The following is a 16,913-nucleotide window of genomic DNA, read 5'->3' as shown; positions in this document are numbered from 1 at the left end:
ATACCATTATCTGAACCACAAACAATTGCCAAATTTATGACAGGTAATAGTGACGGCAAACGCTGCATCAAGTATCTCACAATAAACAGCCAGCACCATCATTAAAGAAATCCACACTCGTTACCCGCACCCGTTACACCACCAAGACGCTGTTGGTTAGGAAAAATATTTTCCAGCCTAATAAACATCCGAATCCATGCGCAATCGATAGTCATTCGCACGAGATCTGTTGGACAACCATTAACGCTTTGTACTTTTTATTGTTTACATCATGGAAATATATAAAAGACCCACAGCTCCATTCAGCTAACGCATTGAACCGAATCGAATAAACGAATTATACAATAAAAAACTTTTAGAGAAAACTGAGCACAAAAACTCTTCAAAAATGAGTACTTTATCGCTAGTGATTGCCATGTTTAACAAAAACAAATGCTAGATATTGGCCAGAATAAAGCTAGTTAAATTATTTGCAAATTTAATGTCTGTAATGGGTTAATGCACTGCACGCTTAGTATAAACACCAGGCATCTCACTCAAGCGTGCTAGACAAAAACATTTCAATTTCTTGATAACAATGTAACCAAGAAGACAGTTTTTGTTTCGTGCCATTTTAGTGAACTAATATTTCTATTGACAAACAATTTAATGCAGGAAATACGTTCCGCACTAAAACACTGGTAATCCTGAAAACCTTGATATTTTTAACAATCGAATAATAGGCAAGGAGAACATGTAAAAGTAAACAAGCCAAAAGTGGTAGAACAGCGGTTACACTGAGATGTTCATATACCCACGAATTATATACACCTGTCTACTATCAACCTATCAGCAGAAAGGTACACAGTATTGATGCCAAACCACAATCAATCATAATAAACTTAATGTTACAACCAGCAGTAGCATTTTAGTCGTTTCCGATGGTTTCCAATTAATGTCTAGGTAAGTTTGAAAACGCCGTGACGTTACAGTGAACGGACATCAATAGGCTATCATGGAGAACGACTAAAATGTTGTAACTGGTTGAACCTATAAGTCAATAAGTTGGGATTATTGTTTCGATCCAATGTTTTCAGTATGTGACAGTCTTTCGTTTGATTTTTGTTCGCTATGGAATAAAATGAACGAGATGATCGAAAACCACGGAAAAAATAAACAATAAATTAGAATCGACTCAAGAGCACTTCTTCTATCTTTTCTAGAGACTGTACTCGAGTGCTTACGGAATTATGCTCTGATCCTCTCATTTTCGAAAGACACTTACGTCTTCGTTATCTGTAGGACTTTGATGCGTTAGGTGCAACAGCTTTAATTGAGACTGTTTCTCAAATTGTGGTAAAATAAACCTGCAATCAAACAGACATTACAGATTTGTTCACGTAGTCGAACATCTTGTGGAAAAAAAATACTTTCATTCCGAAAACAAACCAATTACTGAGCAGATTAGTGTCAATATATTTGTTTAACGAAGTGACGAATTGACGTACACGCAGAAGAATCAGGCCTTTTTGAATCAACAAAACGTTTAGTTGAATCTAAAACGTGGCGAACGACTGTTTCAAACTGAAATGGGCGTTTTTCGAAAGCATGTATTTTGTTTAGTTCAACAAATACTTCTGTTTACATTTTAAATAAAAACATTGTTGAATCAAAATAAAATTTGTTGGATCTAACTGATCCCTTTGTTAAAAACCAACAGAATCTTTGTTTAATTTGAACTAAATTTGAGTTGTTCTCTCCTTTGGTTAATACAAAAGATTTGTTTTTGTTTCTTCGAACTTGTTTATTCGGTTAAACTTCCCATGATTTTGTTGATTCAAACGAAATATTTGTTGAAACTATTGAAAAGCCAACAAATGAATTTGTTGGTAATTTCAACCAACAGTATTGATTGAATCAAACCTGAATTTTGTTTGTCACTATATCAAACGGGAAAATTATTATTTAAAACCAAAATTTGTTTATTTTTACTAATTTTTTTTCTGCGTGTAGAATGTGTAATCGAAATCGTCATAGTTGGCCTTGCACCTCACTTATACTTCCGGATATGGGAAGTAAGGTTTATGTCCATGTGCCGGAAGCAAGAGATGCTGAAACTATTGAGCTTATTCATATTTGTAGCTGCTTGATGGCGTCATCGATGATACATTTAATAAATTTTACGTAAATTAGAAGATAGTAGTAATCGGTGTTAAGTGATTTTCTTTCGATTTGTGAACAATGTTCTTTAATAGATTAAACTATGGGCAGTTTTCTTTAGTTGATTAAATCATTGAAATATATATTTTAATCCTGTTGATCACCAAGAATCTTCTCTGGCCTGGGCTCTGATTTGCCAGGCCAGGACCAGCCTTGAAAATAGTTTAATTTAAATAGAATATATCAACCAATTGCGTTAGCATGATGTCATACAACTAGTAATAGTGGCATGACACCAGATCAAGTAAATAAAAGTTAAACCGTTTCTACGCATCTACGAATCGCCTGCTAAATCAAAAGATTTAGTGCAAATTTCGTCATTTTTTTCGTTCGAACCTTCTAACAATATCTTCATACTCATTTCGATTTAGCGTACGTTGAAGTTTTCTACACCATGCAAAAGTTTGGAATACCTTACATTTTCTAGCTCCATCCAGGACTGTCACATTCGGTTAGCATATAAATACTTTGAACTTGAAATTGAAAAAATCGTGGTTTTGATTTTTTTCTCAAAAATTTCTATAACTTTGCGAATTTTCAACCGATTTCAAAATAATCAAATGATTCTAAAAGTTGAAAGAATGGTCTAGAAACGGCATAAACTGGAATTTCGAAATTTTTAACAAGCACATTTATTTGGAAGAGTGAAAGTTTAAAAATCCGGTTTTGGAAAATGCCACTTAATAGGGTGGAAATTGAAATGAAAAAAAAATATTTCTGATCAGTAATACATTTGTAACACGCAACGTTACTGTTACAGCAGATACTGTGCGCAAATTATACTTGCGAGTCATTATTTTGAAAAACTATTAAAAAATAAACAACAAAATTCAGCAAAAATAAGAACGATTTTTTTCTACTTCAAAATTAAATTAAATTAATTGAACAAATGATTAAAAACGAACATATAATACTAATTGTTACTTACGTAGTAAAACAACCAGTATTTAAACTGGTATTGTCACGAATCACATTTCTACTGACAGCACGAAACCTGACGAAACACTAACGGCAACCGTACACTGGGGTACAAATGTACCCCACGCCAACTTTGACACCTGCTTCCACGGAGGCTATAAGCAAACTGGCTATACCACCTTTTCCTACTCTTACTAGGAACTCTAAATTGAATTATGGAGTCCCAGGTCAGTAAAATCCGAATTCTCGTCTTCACACGGCTCCAAAGATGGCTTGGGGTATATTTTACCCCAGTGCAACATTCTAGGGTTAATGTTCAATGTTAAACATCTCAGAATGTGTTCATCGCAAACACTTGGTGTCTTTGACAAGTTTTTTTCAGACTGGTTTTCTGAATCCTATGAACTTAGTTGGAATGTCATAAAACCATCTAGCAGTGAGATTGAATTATTCTGATATCATTTATCGCATTTTATATTGCAATGACCCAATCAATTGCCATTGACTGGTGATAGATGCAAGACACGTAAATAAGCCGTTATTTGCTCGAATCTCGATCAGACCCGATTTTCTGTGTCAGTATATGTATTTAAAGTTTGCATTAGAATTATTAACCTGTAAATTATTTTAGGTTTCTTCTTATGCTTTTATCAATCACATAGCATTTTCACTTCGCAGAATGATTCCAAACATACTAGACAGCTCTTTTATTGCATTGGTTTATCAATTTGAGTGAAATAGTGATCTGTACGAGTGGAGTTACAAAAAAGTACATTTTTTCCCATCTAATTTCCCTACAAACTTTAAACGCAATCGCTCCCATAATTTGCACAGTCATTCAAGACCACAAAAGGAATTCAAGGTGTGCAATGCTCGCTAATTAGGATCATTTTTAATTTTTTCTTTGCAACCTTGAGCCAGACCAACGCCCAATTTCTAAATAAAGCAATCACTATTCACTAATTATCTCATTCTTTATGTTCTATCTATATGACTTTAGTCTCCTATCCGGGTACCTCGCTATGTTCAGTATCCAAATGTACGTTAATTAATTAATTAATTAATTACTCCAATTTACTGATGGCTAATATCGTTCTTACCAATCGACCCCCGATCGCTTGGTATAAGGTTCCGTTCAGCATCAACTCCCAACCTACATTCATGTGTATTTACCTTTAGTTCGCTCGTTACACCTACGGAGGGGTGGCTAATTGAAATCATACACTCATCCCCGAGCTTATGCTCTGTCCACTCATGCTACTAGATAGCATCAGGTCTATTAATGGGAGTGATGATGGGAGAAAAAAAAAACTCAAAACGTGCTTTCTTCATCAACTTTTGCTATCCAAATTACGTTGCGATCCAACATGCCCTCATGGCATTTTCGTAAAAGAGTGATGTAAAATGTGCTTCGAGCTCAATCGGTTTACAATGTTAAAAAAAATTTTGTCATAGCTATCAATAACGTCTGCAATCAACTTCAATACTACTTTGTTGCTTATCCGCTGCACAAACAATATAGTATAGCCAAAGAAGTGAAAAGTGCCTCCACTAAGAGAACTACTACAGTTAGGTGTTCTTTAAAAGATTAGTTCTTTAAAAAAATAGTATCTAACAGTAAAATGAGTCCAGGTTTGCGTTAAGCCACAAACCTATCACAGTGAAAAATTGGAACCAATCCGAATGTCGCTTATGGGAGATTTATCAATTGTTATTTTATTCATGCTAGCACTAAATACAGAAATTTAACAACAAATCGTTGTAATCATTTGAATTGAAAATGGTTAAAATATCCAGTTACGTAGAGCGGAAGTTACATTCGTTACTCTTCTAATGCCACCTTGCTGGCCGATGGCTGGAGGCATGTTCTGAAAAGCGCTTGAGAGTGGAATAATGAGAGAGGTTTGTAAATTGTAAGGTTGTGGAAAATTTGCAACGCTGCATATGACTAAAGCAGCATTAACAGTTTCTGTCTGTATGTCACACATTTCACGAATTTATCATGTTTCGATTGGTTGTAACTATTTGTAAGTACGTTGAGCCGTAACCAATATTGCTGACGAATTCACCCACTTTCAATCACAAAATAAAAAATACGTGTTATTGATCAGCAATAAACCTTCAATTTTCAAAGAATATTAAACGCTAAACCCTTTGAAGACCCCTCGGCCAGTGCTTCGACCCTCCACCAGACTTACTCTTGCATCTTTCCGCAAAAAGCGTCCATCATTTCTTTTTGATATCCGAGAACATTTCTCATATTTTTCCATTTGTTCTGTACGCTTCATCTGAAATCCACTCCAATGAGGGAAAAACCTGCTATCTATTCCTATTTCTCTCTGCTCGGTGTCTCTATTCTTTATACCGGCAGCACTTAGCATGTAATCGGAGTTTATTAAATTCCATCATTACCCGGGTCATAAGATCTCTTGATATCTCAAGCATCTTTCTATCGGTTCTTGCTGGTTTATCCTTCACCTTCACCTGAACCCTCCGACCCACTCCAAAACGTAAACCCACACAATAAATGATAACAAGCACCAGCACAACGAGCGGGAGGCTTGGCTCTCTGCCACTGACAGACAGGGACATTGTGAAATCGGATTGATAACGAGTTAGGCAAATAATTCAAATTTTCCCAAACCAGTTGTGATAATCGTCATTGTCAGTTGAACCGCCGCTTTCCTAACGTTAAATAGTAGTCGGTTAGATGTATCCAGTAGAAGATGCTTTCGTGTCTTTATAAATAAAAATGTTATGTGAAAATATTAAACATGGGCAGAGCTGTGGCCGTTAACTCGAATTGTCCATTTTTATAGTTTTGGCAATGAACACAATATTTTCACAACCGATGTATTTATTGATCTGTTTTTTGTTTCGCGAAAAAGAAAAATTACGGAAATAATGATGATTTTTACAAAGAAAACGACATTTTTGCAATCAAACATTTGATTAAATATACAATCTTTAATAAAATATCCTTTATTAGCGAACTAACAGTTGAAAAATTGATGATTGATTGATTGAGCGAAGGTCAGCATGGAACTGAAATAACCGCTCTTTCTTGTGGCATATAAGAAGTTTCTTATTCAATCACGTTTTTACGTTACGAAAACAGGACCTTAAAAAATCATGTGTTTTATAATTATGTTAAATTTCCCTTTAGTTACGTTCGCGTAACGCTTTTATTAGGGAAGATGCTTATTTTTGTTTTTTGAACTTCTGCTACGCTATCCACCATGTCATTGCCAAACCGATTTTTTGCACGTGTTCACAACTTTATGAACACTATTCATCAACCCAAAAAGTTGATTCGTGATTTTATTCATGCTATTCAGTCCGAATATACGACGTGACATCTTGATCATGATATGGTTTTCGCAGTTGTGAATTAGTTCACAAAATCAACAGTCTGGATATTTTCTCGTGAACTATTTCACGAAACTTGGAACTTTGTTCATGAATCCTTTGAATTCTTTGAACTAATCCATGATTCCTAATATATTAGTCACAATTTAATATTTGTGCTCGTGAAATAGTTCTCAAAATCGAAAAATATTATTCATGTATTCGTGGACTAATTCATGATTCCTAGTATAATAGTCATGACTTACCATTCGTAATCATAAAATATTCATGCATTCGTGAGAAAATGGCTCATGATTCTTAGCATAATAGCCCGGACTGGCATTGCGTATCCGGAAAATAATTCACAAAATGATAAAATATTATTCAAGCATTCGTAAACTGGCCCATGATTCCCAGTATAATAGTATGAGCAGCAGTATGACCATTAGGAGAGCTGCCAGATGATTTTGTTAAAAAATCTGTATTGTCTCAATGGAAAATCTGTATTCGTCTGTATTCAATGAAAAAAGGGAATTTGAAGTTATAATGTGAATTCAGAACTTCAAAGTATAGCGTAAAAATGATATTCCGGCATAATTATAAATGATAATATTAAAAACTATTTCGAAATGAGATGGTAGCTGCAAAAACTGTTGAAGGAATGGTCACACAAGTGGTTTCCAGTTAGATTTTAAAAAATCTGTATAAATCTGTATAATCTTATGAAAATCTGTATTCTGTGCCAGGTCTGTATTTGCACTTAAAAATCCGTATAATACAGATAAATCTGTATAAATGGCAGCTTGCCCTCCAACCTCGTTATTCATTTGATAAGGTTCAGTGCAGGGTTGCCAAAATTAAATCTGTATTTTTGTCCTAAAAAATCTTTTCATCTGTATTTACTCTTCGAAAAATCTGTGTCGATATCTGTATCGAATCTGTTGAGTCGTTTAACCTTTTGCTGGATAATCTATCGAAGATATTAATTCTTGTGGTTTAAATCAGTCAAGCAAGGGCAGTTTACATTTTCATAAAAAACACTACAAGTCGTTCTGATATTTTACATCCAGAAACTTGAACTTTAGCAATGTGCACAAAGGAAAAATAATTTTCTTCTTCATTTAATGACTTTTGTTGACATATAATGATATATACATTAAGTCGACCAATGCAGCTATCGAATTCTCGGAAAAATTGAGAATTAACAAAGACACAGAGAATTACAATTACGGCCAATTTCTTCACTGGATGAAAACCAGTTTTCAGGTTGCTGGTGACCAATTTTCCGAAAACCGTTTCATTCAAGTGAAGAAATTGGCCGTTCACGTTTCTGGAAGTAGACTTCAGCCACCCGGTCAGCGTGGCAAGCAGAAAGTTAGCAAAAGTTGAGCAAAGCGAAATTGATGCTGGCAGAGTTTCTGCGAGCATTTTGCGCGTTTTGTGCGAGAATTCTGGCAACGAATTCGCTCAAATGCAACAACAGTTTCTGACAGAAGCGGTTAAACCAACCGATGCTGCTCACTTTTATCCAGAATCTAGCCAGAAATGTACGGCCAAGATCTCTGCACGCTTCCTGCAACATCTTTGTCAGATGTTTTGCTCGATTCGTGCTAAATTCTACCAGGTAGGAATTGCCAGGATCTTTGCACAGTTTATGTCCGAGTTATGCCAGGGTTTAGCTTGGTTCCTGTCAAAATTTGCCAGAAAATGCGAGCGAAACCGAGTTCGCCCTAGCTCAACTAACCCGACAAGATACGCGCAGAAATCTGACAGGGCTGCCAAACCAAGACTTACAGAAATCTAGCAGAGCGGTCTCTGCCAGAAAATTTGCTCACTGGGCAGGCGTTTGCTGGGTGCTAACCTGAGTGTATTACAAACTTTTGTCTTCAGAGTGAGCGACCAATCTTAAAAGTGAAGATATATTTTAATATAGAGAGCTAAGCTGAGAGAGACAGAGAGGAAGTATTACTGAAACTGAAAAAATTATGTCCAAAAACAGTATTTGTAACATCATTTCTCAAAAATCTGTGTATCTGTACATACACGGAAAAATCTGTATATCTGTACATACAGATTCTTGGTCTGAAAATGGCTGAAAAATCTGTATAAATACAGATTATTCTGTATTTTTGGCAACCCTGGTTCAGTGTGATGTCTGGACAGAAAGCGAAAACTGCACTGAGCACCAAAGTACATTGTTTTACGATTGTGAAGACAATATTCAAAAGTCTCATTAGCCCTTTTGAAGAATTACTATTGTATTGATCTTAAATATGGGTCTTCAAAATAATATATCAAAATATGGAATGCGACAAAAAGCGAATAATAATGGAAAGACAGTATTCGAAAAAGTTCGAGTTTAGAACGACTTTCATTCTACTTGGAGTTATTTATTTCGCTTCTCATTTTCCGAGATTTCCCTTACATAAAGCATTTCGGCTACAACTGATTCAAAAAAAAATACAGGGGGCCCTAAAGATTTGTTTCTTTTATTTTTTATTAGTAAAAGTCAAATAAGGGAAGATTACATCATGGAGAAGATAAACCAAATTTTGTCCTTTTCAGAATTGTTTTTGGATTTCCAACAACAAAAAATCACTAGAACATTGTTTGTAAGTTCTTTGCGTTTCTCCATCAGTAATTAGTTAACAAATACAATACAAACAAGTTGGAATATCCTTCTTATTATTTATCACAAAACACATGTACAGGAGTCAGGAAATAAATTTCATAAAAGTGGAACATGTAATAAGTTTGACACTTCATTTATTAAGTGAACAGATTCTGTCGAAAATGTTTGAAAATAAATATTTTGTCTCTTGTGATTAGGTAATCAACCAATAAACTTATAAAACAATATTATAAAAATCATTTGGAAGCTTTCCTCTTGGTTTGGTACAGATGCCAAGAAATTATAATTCAATTAATGACAATAATAATGGATTCAAGTATGTAGGTATTTGTTAATAAATTCATTTGGTAAAATTAAAAATAACGTTTAACACACAAATCATCGCATATTATTGAGTGAATATGACTAGCCGATTTTGGAATGTTGCGCAAGAACGTTAGAAACCGCAACAAGTTGAAAACAAAGGCCAACGGACTACGCCTAACTACCCCTCAGTGGATGCAAATAACTGAAGTTCGCCGTCTAACTGAACTCGGACGTCAGCAGTGAGATTCCATCCGAAAATTGTTCTTTTTAGGAAGAATTTGTTTTAGATAGGGAGATTATTAAGAGAGGGGTAATGCTTTTAGCGTTAAAAAACATGCGATTTTTTTTAGAAATTTGGGCGAAGCGAATTGATCAAAACTTTTGTACATTATAATGTATCATTTCATCCAAAAGAGTCATTTCACCAAAAAACATTTTTTCACGCTGAAACCCTTACCCCCTTAAACATACTTTATACATCTTCACCTAAACTCCTTGGCAGGGAAAATATACTCCGATTGAAAAAGAAAAGACGAGTTTGCAATCAAAGTAGCTAGTAAACATAATTGTATTCCGAAAAAAAGAATTTGAATTTCACTACCACTACGCTCATTCAAACTCGTGGCTCATAAATTGGTAAGGTATGCGACGCACCTAATCCCTAAATCCTAAATTATAATCTTAAAATAATCCATTTTATTTATACTCAAAATAAGATTTACAGTTTATGATTTTAAGACAGATAGTCACGTAGCGAACATGTTCGCGGTGGCCTCATGATGCTGATGCTTGAAGCGATATAAAACTTCGATGTTCGCGATTCTCAAATAAACGAGGCATTCGCTTTATATGTGTTCACCGAATATCGCTTCGAAACTCTGTGGAAATGTTCCAAAAACTCAAAAACCACGAGCCAAGAGCTTACCTCGTGTTCGACGATGTGTGCTTCTAAGGTTAATGTGAACTTTTTCGAACATTGTAAAAAGCGAACTAGATGCGAAGCTCGCTTCGTCCGAGCAGAGATAAGTTTTACCCCTAAATGTTCGCAGCGATTGTGTCAAACTCATCGATTGCATGTGGTATGCTTGAGAAGGTGCTTCGTCCCAGTTAAGCTCAGCCGGAAATGAACCGAAATTCCGGCTGGATCTAGTTCGTATTCCGGCTCCAGTGACACAAGCGATTCTAGTTAGAATCGGTTGTGTCACTGGAGCCGGAATGCGAACTGGAACCAGCCGGAATTCCAGTTCATTTCCGGCTGAACTTTACTGGGGTGAAGCTTCGAACAGCAATCAATTCATTTTTCGAAATTTTCCTGCCCTGCCTGTGACAGATGGAGGAAAACAAATCGTCGAACACACTAATACAGTTACCGATTGTCAAGTACTCTATCAAAGAGAATAGGGAAAGAGACGAAGAGTGAAAATCAGTCAAAACGGCAACACGCCCTTTATGATGATTTCAACACTAGAATTTTGGCAACCGCTTCTATAGGCAGCACTTTAAATGACTCCTATTATATTTTGAAAACAAACCGTATGTCGATCGATGGATTTGTTTATCAAACGATGTGCATTTCGAAACAAAGAGATGAAATAATTCTAAAGCTTATTTTTACTCATACATATACTCTAGAATGCACCTTACAATCACGATTGAACTAAATTCTGATGAAAATTCAAATTTCTTTTTTGATAGAAGTACAATACTTATCTCCTCCAACTCAGGCATGAGTAATGTTTATTTACATTGCACGATTGGTCTGCTCAATAAGGTATTTTTGGCTTCACACTATTCGTCTCTTTCCCTATTCTCTTTGTACTCTATATTCTCGAGAGAAAACATTGGTAATTCACTGAAACTGTGAAAATCGCAATATTTTCAAACGACTTGTGCGAGTAGTTCATTTGGCATTTTAATAAAAGAAACATTGGCATTTTAATAAAAGAAACAGCTTACATTTTTTTGCATATATTTTCAAAATCCGGTTGGAGCATTTTCACACGAATATTTTTTTCTTGTACCACTCTATTGTACACACAAAAACAAATTTAAAAGTAATGGCAAGCGTTTATGTCAATGATTCACTTTTTATGTATCTAAAATGTCCATGTGTAAATTTGTCATGCCATGACAATGTCCCCATGGACAAACAAGCAATTTTTAATACCACGCCCTCCCCCTAAAATGTCCGAGGAATAAATGGATGGGCCCTCAAGACAAATTTCACTAATATCACAACCATTGCTTAAATTCTCTACAAATTGATTAGAACTCATTGCCATTTCAATTCCGCGAAGGATTTATCGTACAGCGAATGTACCCTTTCGCCATACCAGTTTCTGTGAAATGGAAAACTCTACCCACTTCGAGGCAAAAAATGCTTTCCAAGCTAATTAAAATGCTTTAATCATTTACGGTTTTTCCCCTTTCTGTTTTCTTCCATTTTCAGGAACGTTGCGCCACTAAGTGCAGAAAGGGCAGCAGAAAGAGGTTCGGGACATCGGCAGCAGTTTTTCCAACATCATTATCAACAAATTAATTGGTCCGAAAGCTGCATCCGTCGTATCAGCAGCGGCGTTGGAAAACCGAAGAAGGAAAGCATCGGATAGCCGTGAAAATGAACGGACTGAGCTTGTGCTTTTTCATCGCTATCATTTGGATTTTGGGTTCTTCCAGCTGGCAGAATTAGCCTAGGTAACATATATACATATATATACAGCTCCCCGGTATCGTAAATCGTGGAAGAACAAGTTTTATTACACAAGACCACCCATCAACAGTTTTCAGCAACAACAAGGTGCGTAAAATGTTTTGAGACTAGGTTCAATGACAGTTATAAAAAATCAGCGCTACATAAGTTTTAAGAATGTCTTGTTGTTTTACTTCGCGTTTGTTAGATCCGACAAAAATGGCTTTCCATTAATTGTTACCGCAAGTCGCCGATTCTTCCAACCACAAATGTGCACAACATAACGAGAGCTTCCATCTTCGTCTTGTTGGAAACCTGTATTCGAAAAGCGATAACGATGTTTAAAAATCAATCATGTCTGGCTCGTCTTTTGCCACCACATAGTCGATTTCTTTAAACACATAGTGCATAGTTTCTTGATCTAGTAAAATACTCAAAACATCGTACGCACCCTGTTTGGCTGCCCTGCAGGTCCAGTTGGCTTTAGATGGTCTCGGCGAGTTTGCAACTTTTTCGTTACACATCCCACCGCGAGTAGCGAGGCTCTAAAAGGCATAAATTTTACACTGAATTTCCGGAACCGAACATTATTCAAACTAGATTAGCATACAGAGTTGAAAAAAAAATAACAAATAGCAAACGAAATGAGTGGGCGTGTATTCCACGCACAATACTGAATCACACATCAAAACAAGTTTACATACGAGTAGAACGAGGCGGCGGGAAAAGACAGACAAAACAACCAACAGAAAAATGCATCATTGTGCAGCGAAACGTGGTTTATCAGATGCATGAGAGAAAGAGAGTTTGTTTGTTCACAGTCTCCTCTGAAAAGATCGTAAATATGTTAAAAAGTTTTTTTTTATTCATATCAGTACAAACAGTAAATACTTGAAAGCGATGCAAAACTGAAAAAAACTTTTCTCTGCGGTCGATTACATTCAGTTTGAAAGTTGTGGTATATTTTTATCTTATTTTATTTTTTTGCACAAACGGACAAAAGAAACATAAGCAGCTAAAATGCTTAGTATTGCAGCAGGTTCCAGTGAACATTTTCGTTTTGTTTTGTTGAAGTACAGCAAGCTTAAATAAAACGCCGCAGTGCATATTTATAGGGGTTTATGAGTAGAAATGCGGTGTCGCGTGTTGATTTTTTCAATGCGAAATGTTTTTCATCATCGGAGATAAAATATTGATGGTCATCACCAACCTGGATTGAAAAATAGAGCAGTTTTGTGTGATATGAATACATATAGGATGTTTGTATGTTTTGCCACTCGCAATTTGAATATTGGTAAGTTTTGTTGTTTGTGAGACATTTGTTGTTTAACTCGGGAAAAAACTACTCACCATTCATAGCATACAGATGGCTGATACGAACGGTAAAAAATTACGTTGATTACTTTTTTTTCGATGGACGCGTGAGGTCACTGGTCACTGATGCTAACGAAGTACCGTGCTTTTCCATCAATATCATATTTAATGTTGACGCAATTTAAACAATTTTTATCGATTGTTGAGGTTTTCACCTCAGAGTAATTCGCCTCTTTTCGATTTAAAAAAATTCCAACCCTATGTGCGGGGTTTAGAATTGAGGTGAGCTGCGAACAAGACATTCGAACCTTTGAGCCGGTAGGGCGTGCGCCAAAAAAAATAAGTAAATGTAATAAATCTGTAGTTCATGATATCAATGGGATGAAATATAACCATCCCTGCCTGATTCAAACAAAACTTGGCAGTTGTATTCGGGTCATGAATTTCCATGATTTCGTCTGGATATTAGAACATTTTGACACATGAGGAATTTTTAAAACGGCGTAGAATGTTTTGAATGCAACATTTATCCAAAAATAGTTGTTCGATTACCTTATTTTGTACAGCAAAACTATCTGAGACTTACAGGGAATGAAAAAAAATATGCGCTGAAAAAATGTTGTGACGTTTTTCGAGTTACTTCTACTCAGCGATGCGAATTTTCATTTTCAAATGCCAATTTTCAATGTAATCCACTCCAACCATGATCCAAATTCAAAACCAGCCTCAATCATTCACTTTCAAGTTGGCAGGATTTTCATGACAAAACCGCACGTCTTCATTTCAAATTGAGAGCCCCTATTAGGTTCTTTACTGATACAGTTAACCTCACTTTTCTTGACAGTTCGCTTGTACTGTTTACATGGACTTTGAAAAATTTGTGGACGACTAGATTCGCTCGAAGCAAACCGTAAAGAATTTTACTAATAGCGATTTCGCTTGAACCTGAAACTGAGTCAGGTTCTAACCCCAACCGCTGTCAGTTCATACATTTTGACAGCAGTTGGGGTTAGGAACTGACTCAGTTTCGCCTCAAACGAAAACCACATAAGTCCATGTGAATAGTACAAGCGAACTGTCAAAAATGAACACTCAGTTCATTTGTGACGGGGCCCATATTATTGGCTCGAATCAAAACTCGTCGAAATGTCAATTGACGATAGGTTCATCCGGAGTGTTCATTTGTGTTTACATTTTGCTAGCGTTGCCAATTTTATTTTGTGTCCAGCACCCAATGTGGCTACGCCACATCGCTTTTGCGCGTGCTGTCCGACTTCGCTACCGCTCAGTCGGACTTAAACTAGGGATAGCCCCTATGTTTGAGTAAGCCGGGCAAACGAGTGGATCACATGTTCGCTTGCTTCCGACGGCGGGTCGGTGGCCACATCGCCCGGGCCTCGGCTAAGCCGCATCGAAATGGTACCCCTTAAACATTCTAACTTGAATCGGTTGTGTCACCGGAGCCGGAATACGAATTAGATCCAGCCAGCATTTCGGCTGAGTTAAACTGGGAAGTTTAGTAAAATTTAATCTGGAAATAAAAATTTTTTGGCAACGCTCCAGCACCCCGTTGATTTCACCACCTGGGCGCCAGGTTGACGATATGAAATGAACTTTGTTTACTTTCGACAAGTTTTGATTCGAGCCAATAACATCCAGCCTTTGTGACGTCACCGTAAACTGGGCCCATATTATTGGCTCGAATCAAAACTCGTCGAAATGTCAATTGACGATAGGTTCATCCGGAGTGCTCATTTGTGTTTACCTTTTGCTAGCGTTGCCAATTTTATTTTGTGTCCAGCACCCAATGTGGCTACGCCACATCGCTTTTGCGCGTGCTGTCCGACTTAAACTAGGGATAGCCCCTACACTCAAAAAAAAGTAAACGTTATGCCTATTGATTTCACACATAGATTTTTGCAATTAACGGAGGCATATAGACACTATTTGCTGGCACATAAACCTAATGTGTGTATTTACAAGAAATATTAATCTTACATTCACATTTCATAACTATTGGGCACATAAAACCCCATTCTATAACAATATGCACATATAACTTATGTGTGTTCATACATAGTTTATACAGTTGACACATAGAAGATATGTGTGCGCGAGATAACAATAGCATTTCTTCTTCATATGAATTTTAAGCGGTTTGAAGCAAATAGAATTAACGTTTGGATTTTTTTCAGTGTATGTTTGAGTAAGCCGGGCAAACGAGTGGATCACAGGTTCGCTTGCTTCCGACGGCGGGTCGGTGGCCACCTCGCCCGGGCCTCGGTTATGCGTCTAAGCCGCATCGAAATGGTACCCCTTAAACATTCTAACTTGAATCGGTTGTGTCACCGGAGCCGGAATACGAATTAGATCCAGCCAGCATTTCCGCTGAGTTAAACTGGGAAGTTTAGTAAAATTTAATCTGGAAATAAAATTTTTTTGGCGACGCTCCAGCACCCCGTTGATTTCACCACCTGGGCGCCAGGTTGACGATATGAAATGAACTTTGTTTACTTTCGACAAGTTTTGATTCGAGCCAACAACATCCAGCCCCGTAAACTATTCAATTATTGGCTCGAATTAAAATTCATCGAAACGTCAATTGACGATAGGTTCATGGCTAGATGTTGTTGGCTCGAATCAAAACTTGTCGAAAGTAAACAAAGTTCGTTCCATATCGTCAACCTGGTGCCCAGGTGGTGAAATCGTTAGAATTCAACGGGGTGCTGGAGCGTTGCCAGAAAAATTTAATTTCCAAATTAAATTTTACTAAACTTCACAGTTAAGCTCAGCCGGAATGCTGGCTAGTTCTAATTCGTATTCCGGCTCCAGTGACACAACCGATTCTAGTTAGAATGTTTTAGGGGTACCATTTCGATGTGGCTTAGCCGCATAACCGAGTCCTAGGAACCGAAGCGGCGCGAAGCCGCTGAGAATCCGCCGGGCGAGGTGGCCAACGACCCGCCGTCGGAAGCAAGTGAACCTGTGATCCACTCGTTTACCCGGCTTACTCAAAAATAGGGGCTATCCCTAGTTCAAGTCCGACTGAGCGGTGGCGAAGTCGGACAGCACGCGCAAAAGCGATGTGGCGTAGCCACATTGGGTGGTGGACACAAAATAAAATTGGCAACGCTAGCAAAATGTAAACACAAATGAACACTTCGGATGAACCTATCGTCAATTGACATTTCGACGAGTTTTGATTCGAGCCAATAATATGGGCCCCGTTGCCAGATTTTTTTTCCCAGATCGCGTTTAAAGAAACTTCCGGTAACCATCCGATACCCTTCAGGAATATTCGTTTAAGGTGTGGCAACATTATGCTGATTAGCCGCATAACTGAGGCCTAGAAAACGAAGCGGCACAATATTTCTCAGGTAATGACGGAGCTTTTTATTTTTTCCCACTCTATTTTTGAATTTTTAGTGGCACTTTGAAGCCAAAAATCCGGTTCCCTAAAAAATAGTTAACATGTTATTGTAAAAATAATAATTTCGTAAAAAAAAC

At 36.9% G+C, this 16,913-nt stretch overlaps 1 protein-coding gene across 6 annotated transcripts in view; it reads left to right on the top strand.

Moving 5' to 3' along the window:
* Positions 1–15,251, top strand: part of LOC131688666 (cAMP-specific 3',5'-cyclic phosphodiesterase 4A-like) — a 683,953-nt gene extending 668,702 nt beyond the window's left edge. For all 6 annotated transcript variants that reach the window (XM_058973085.1, XM_058973084.1, XM_058973083.1 and 3 more), the window contains one exon: positions 11,853–15,251. In XM_058973085.1, coding sequence (XP_058829068.1) covers positions 11,853–11,869 — 17 coding nt within the window. In that variant the 3' untranslated portion in view covers positions 11,870–15,251. The remainder of the gene's footprint in view (positions 1–11,852) is intronic.
* Positions 15,252–16,913: the final 1,662 nt, after the last annotated feature.

Source organism: Topomyia yanbarensis, chromosome 3, assembly GCF_030247195.1.
Source record: "Topomyia yanbarensis strain Yona2022 chromosome 3, ASM3024719v1, whole genome shotgun sequence".
Taxonomy (NCBI): Eukaryota; Metazoa; Arthropoda; class Insecta; order Diptera; family Culicidae; genus Topomyia; species Topomyia yanbarensis.
The sequence above is the reverse complement of the archived record's forward strand: the minus strand, read 5'-3'. Positions and strand labels throughout refer to the sequence as shown.